The sequence below is a fragment of the Mustela erminea genome, chromosome X (assembly GCF_009829155.1).
Source record: "Mustela erminea isolate mMusErm1 chromosome X, mMusErm1.Pri, whole genome shotgun sequence".
Classification (NCBI taxonomy): domain Eukaryota; kingdom Metazoa; phylum Chordata; class Mammalia; order Carnivora; family Mustelidae; genus Mustela; species Mustela erminea.
The window spans coordinates 109,338,423-109,343,725 of NC_045635.1; the positions used below are offsets into that span (position 1 = coordinate 109,338,423).

The window sequence follows — 5,303 nt, forward strand, 5'->3', positions numbered from 1 at the left end:
TTTTCTTTACATAGAAGTAATAAAAAGTTCTCTATAAATAGATAAATACATACATACATAGAAACAAGGTGTAACCCATACACGGGGGGAAAGCAGCTTATACAAATTATCTGCAGGAGGGCCTCCATGATAGATTCAGTACATATGAACTTCAAATAAGCTATTAAAAATATAAACTAAAATAAACCTTATTTAAAGAATAAAAGGAATGTGTGATGACAATGGCTTATCACATAGGGAACATTAACAAAGAGATATGAATTATAAAAAAGAAATGGATAAAAATTCTAGAATTAAAAGGTACAGTTGAATTGAAAAATTCACTCAAGGGACTCAAAAGCAGATTTGAGCTGATAGAAGAAAGAATTAGTGAACTAAAAGGTAGATCAATAGATACTATCCAATCTAAAGAAACAACATGTAAAAAAAAAAAAAAGAAGAAGAAGAAGAAAACTAAAGAACCTCAAAGGCCTGAGAGACACCATCAAACACACCACATATGCATAATGGGAGTTCCAGAGGAGAAGAGGAGGAAAAGGGGGCATAAGTACATGAAGAAATAATGAGTGAAAACCACGAATCTAATGAAAAGCATTAATCACAGCATCCAAGTTAATGCCCTACACCCAATCTACATCCAAGTTTAATGAATTCTGAGTAGAACAAATTTACAGATATTTATAGCTAGAGAGGGAAAGCCAAAGAGAAAACCTGAAAATAGCAAGAGGAAAATCACATGTGAACCACAATGAGATTAACAGCTGACTTCTCATTAGAAACAATGGAGAAAAGAAGGTGGTATTATGACATATTCAAAGTGCTTGGGGAGAAAACTCCACCAAGAATTCTAGGAGTCAGGTCACTGTGGCAACAGTTCATAACAACACTTTCTCCTCCCCAGCTTCTGGGTGTCCCTTCAGGGATTCTGCTGTAAGTTGTGCTGAGGAGAAAGGTGTGAGAGGTCTCTGACCTGCCACCATGGGGGACGGTAGAGGGGACAACTTTGAAGGTATGAGCACTGATTGCCTTAAACTGGAGTTATTGGAAGAAATCCATATGAAAGACTTGGTACAGCTCTCAATACTTGAAATAAGACACAAGATAGTGGAACTGGAAGCCAAACTCAATACTCACAATGAAGGTGGTGAATGGAAAACCCGTTATGAAGCGCAACTTGAACTGAATGTTCAACTAGAAAAGCAAATTGTTATTCTCAAAGAGAAAATGGAAAAAATCCGTGGAAATCCTTCAGATAGACTAGCTTCTATTCGTGTCTATGAGAGAATGCCAGTGGAATCCTTAAATACATTACTTAAACAGCTAGAAAAAGAAAAAAGGAGTCTTGAAAATCAAGTGAAAAACTGTGCCCTTAGACTGGAACAAGAGTCAAGAGCTTACCACAAAACCAATGATGAACGCCGCGCATACCTAGCTGAAATGTCTCACATCTCTGGCTCACACCAAGTTTCTAAAAGGCAACAGATGGATCAACTTCATAGAATTAAAGATAATCACGTGAAAGCAGGAAGACATAATCCAGCTAATCAGAAGATAGTAAATGCCAAGAAAGGACCAGCAAAAAAGATCACAAAACCAAACCATCTTCCAAAACTCAATCCTTGATTCCAGAACTGGATGGATTTCTATTTCTTCCCTTTATTCATATGTAATAGTCAACTTGTGAAGTTCGAGTTAGTGCATTTTTCAGGGAATGAAATAGATTTTTTTAAAAAGATATTAAAACTTCTTTAGCTCCTCTTCCAGCTGTTTGTTCCTTTTTCCGCATGAAAGTAATTTTTTAGTAATCTAGTTTAGTTTCAAAAATTACTCTAGGGGCGCCTGGGTGGCTCAGTTGGTTGGACGACTGCCTTCGGCTCAGGTCATGATCCTGGAGTCCCGGGATCGAGTCCCGCATCGGGCTCCCAGCTCCATGGGGAGTCTGCTTCTCCCTCTGACCTTCTCCTCGCTCATGTTCTCTCTCACTGTCTCTCTCTCAAGTAAATAAATAAAATCTTTAAAAAAAATTTAAAAAAATTACTCTAGAAAATAATTTTAGTGACTCTAATATATCTAATAACAGTTTGTGATTCTTAAAAAGTCCTAGAGAACGTGAAGGTTATCATCATTATATTTTCTTTTTAATAACCTCTCCATGATATGCTTTGATAGGTAACATTGCTATTGTATTTGGTTTCTAGTCGGCCGTAATCTAAAAATGTGAGCTTGGGGCGCCTGGGTGGCTCAGTCAGTTGGGCGTCTGACTCTTGATCTGAGCTCACATCTTGATCTCAGGGTCATGAGTTAAAGCCCAGCATTAAACCCACTTAAAAAAATAAATAAATAATATTCTTTTAAAAAATCTGAATTCACCAAAACTTTTTGCTATTTTAGGCTGTATCATGTTCATTTTTTTAAGCGCAAAGCTTAAACAAGGTTGCAAATCAACTGCATTTTAAACTGTGGCTTGAAGTATCACGGTATTGAGGAAATAGCTTTCAATCGGGAATCAGCTTGGTTATAGTCCCCACTCTGCCATGAACTTATGAGATTTGGGGAAAGCCCCTTCACCTCATCTTTATTTCTTGTACCTATAAAATGACTGAGGCAAACTATGCAACTTCTAATGCTTCTTACCGTTCTAGAAAATGAATATGTATTCAACTACAGGGTCCTGTCACTTAGCTCATAGTGAATTAAGTCATGTTTGTGATGCTTATTAATTCATAGTTATGAGCTCATTTTTTGGACCAAACTTGGCCAGTGTCCACAACACTCAAGTCTAGAAGTGGAGATAGAATGAGGATAGGAGACAGTTCTTCTAGAAAATTCATTAAATTCTCCTATTCATGTTTAGACTGTTTTTGTAATTGTTACATAGATCTGCAATCCACATATAATTTATTTGCTCAACTTCATAAGTGAATTTAAATTCCCAGAAATCACCCAATGGTCAGTGTAACTTTTAGCTAATGGCGTTCTCACATTGTATCTGGCACTAAAACTTAAATTCTATTCAGTATACTAGTAATGAATACCAAATGCGTTTCTATAACATCTCAATAGTTATTCACTTTCTTTAAGGCATAAATTCCATATAGCCAAATAATTTTTATTTGCCTATAAAATATAATGCAGTGAAATATAAAGTCAATTCCTATAAATTACTCTAGATTGGAGTTGTTTGGAAATATTGTCTCCTATTCTTAATTAAGCTAACTGCTGCAGATACCAGATACCATGGCTCATATTATCAAACAATTACTAGATTTTTATGTTTTATACCATCTTTCTTAGCATTAGCAACAAATTGATAATCTTAATATTAGTAATAAATAGAATCACAGATCATCACTGAAGAATAAAAAAGGTAGTTTTTCCCTATCATACAGAGGTAGGCCATTGTAGGGACTGAATTAAAGAACATTTAAAATTATCTCAATCACTGTGATGGTCTATTGAACAGCTTCCCATGGGGATCTATCACATTTAAGTGTTAGTTCTATAGGTGCTTCTTTTGAATACTTTCCAGATATCAGAAAGTGTCTCTTAAACATGATGATGGAATGTTGATGAGGTAGTGTAAAGGACTGAAATGAGAGACTTTCAAGATCCGTATTCTGGTATCAGTTTTGCCACTTCTAAGCTTCTGACTATAAGCAAATCACTTTTTATTGCCTCATTTCATTATGTATAGAGCTGGGAATATTTACCCTACCACCTTGGGATTGCTGTGTGGACCAAGGGTACTTACTGAACATTTGTTTATTTACTTCTTTATGCCTTATTTCCCTCTGAAAGGTTGCCACTAAATTTAGAGGTATAAAAGCAACATCCACAACATAGAAGATGAAAATAAAAGTTAAACAGTTTTGCAAGAATTTGTGACTAAGCAAAACTCTAGCTTTAAGCTTTCTAACAGCCAGCACAAAGAAGGAATGAGCTGCATAGCTCTCATTAGTTTTGTAGATGGAATACACAAGTAGTGAAAAAGTTTGCCCTCATTCCCTAGTTCTAAGTTCTGAAGATAATTTGCCATGCAAGATTTTATAAGAAAGTACAGTTATTGGGGCACCTGGGTGGCTCAGTCACTAAGCGTCTGCTTTCAGCTCGGATCGTGGTCCCAGTGTCCTGTGATCAAGCCCCATTTCGGGCTCCCCCCTCAGCAGGGAGCCTGCTTCTCCCTTTCTCATTCCCCCTGCTTGTGTTCCCTCTCTTGCTATCTCTCTCTGTCATGAATAAATAAATTTTTTTAAAAAGAAAGTGCAATTATTTATTGCAATAATCAAAACAAAAATGAGAGTTTGGGATCCTTCTTTGTTTAATACTGAAATATGTATTGATAAATACCAGTATTTTTTGAGTTCAGAATTCATGGGTACCTGGGTGGCTCAGCTGGTTGAGCCACGCTCAACAGGGAGCTCAGTTTCTGCTCTGCTTCTCCCTCTGACCCTCCTTCCTCTCATGCTTTCTCACTCTCTCTCAAATAAATAAATAAATAAAATCTTTTTTAAAAGTTCAGAATTCATAAAGCATAGAATCAGTAAAACAATATTTAGAATATTTCAAATTTTTAAGTGTCTAAATGTATTACAAAATATCAAGAAATACTATTTATAAACACAGATGATGTTACAACCAAAAAGACAGGTAATAACAAGTATTGGCTAGGATGTGGAGAAATAGGAATCCTTACACACTGCTGGTGGGGAAGTACAATGATGCAACCACTTTGGAAAACAGTTCGGCAGTTCCTCATAAGGTTAAACATAGAGTTATCATATGACTCAGAAATTCCACTCTTATGTATATACCCAAGAGAATTTAAAGCCTATGTCTAGGGGAGCCTGGGTAGTTCAGTCAGTTGGGCATCCACCTTTGGCTCAGGTCATGATCTTGGGGTCCTGGGATCAAGCCCCATGTTGGGCTCTCTGCTCCGCCGGGAGTCTGCTCCTCCCTCTCACTCGCCCTCTGTGCTCCCCCCACCAATAAATAAAATCTTTAAAAAATGAATCCTATGTCCACATAAAAACCTGTACATGAATGATTATAGCAACATTATTCATAATAGCCAAAAAGTGGAAGCAACCCAAATATGCATCAACTAATAAATGGATAAACAAAGCATAGTGTATCCAAACAATGGAATATTATTCAGCAATAAAATGAAATGAAGTACTGATATATGCTACAACATGGATGAATCTTGAAAATAAGTGAAAGAAGGCAGTCATAAAATACTACATATGACATAATTCCATTTACATGAATTATCTAGAGGGTAGGTGATGGGGAGTGACTGCAAA

The 5,303-nt window shown here is 36.4% G+C and overlaps 1 protein-coding gene across 1 annotated transcript; it reads left to right on the top strand.

Annotated features, from left to right (window-relative positions):
* The first annotated feature begins 862 nt into the window (after positions 1-862).
* Positions 863-1,753, top strand: CCDC169 (coiled-coil domain containing 169). The gene has a single exon (XM_032330970.1). It carries the CDS (start codon positions 979-981, stop codon positions 1,621-1,623), a length of 645 nt encoding a protein of 214 aa, XP_032186861.1. The 5' UTR covers positions 863-978; the 3' UTR covers positions 1,624-1,753.
* Positions 1,754-5,303: the final 3,550 nt, after the last annotated feature.

What these genes read in the sequence shown, in the direction of transcription:
- CCDC169 (XM_032330970.1), top strand. Translation starts at nt 979, where the DNA reads ATGGGGGACGGTAGAGGGGACAACTTTGAAGGTATGAGCACTGATTGC.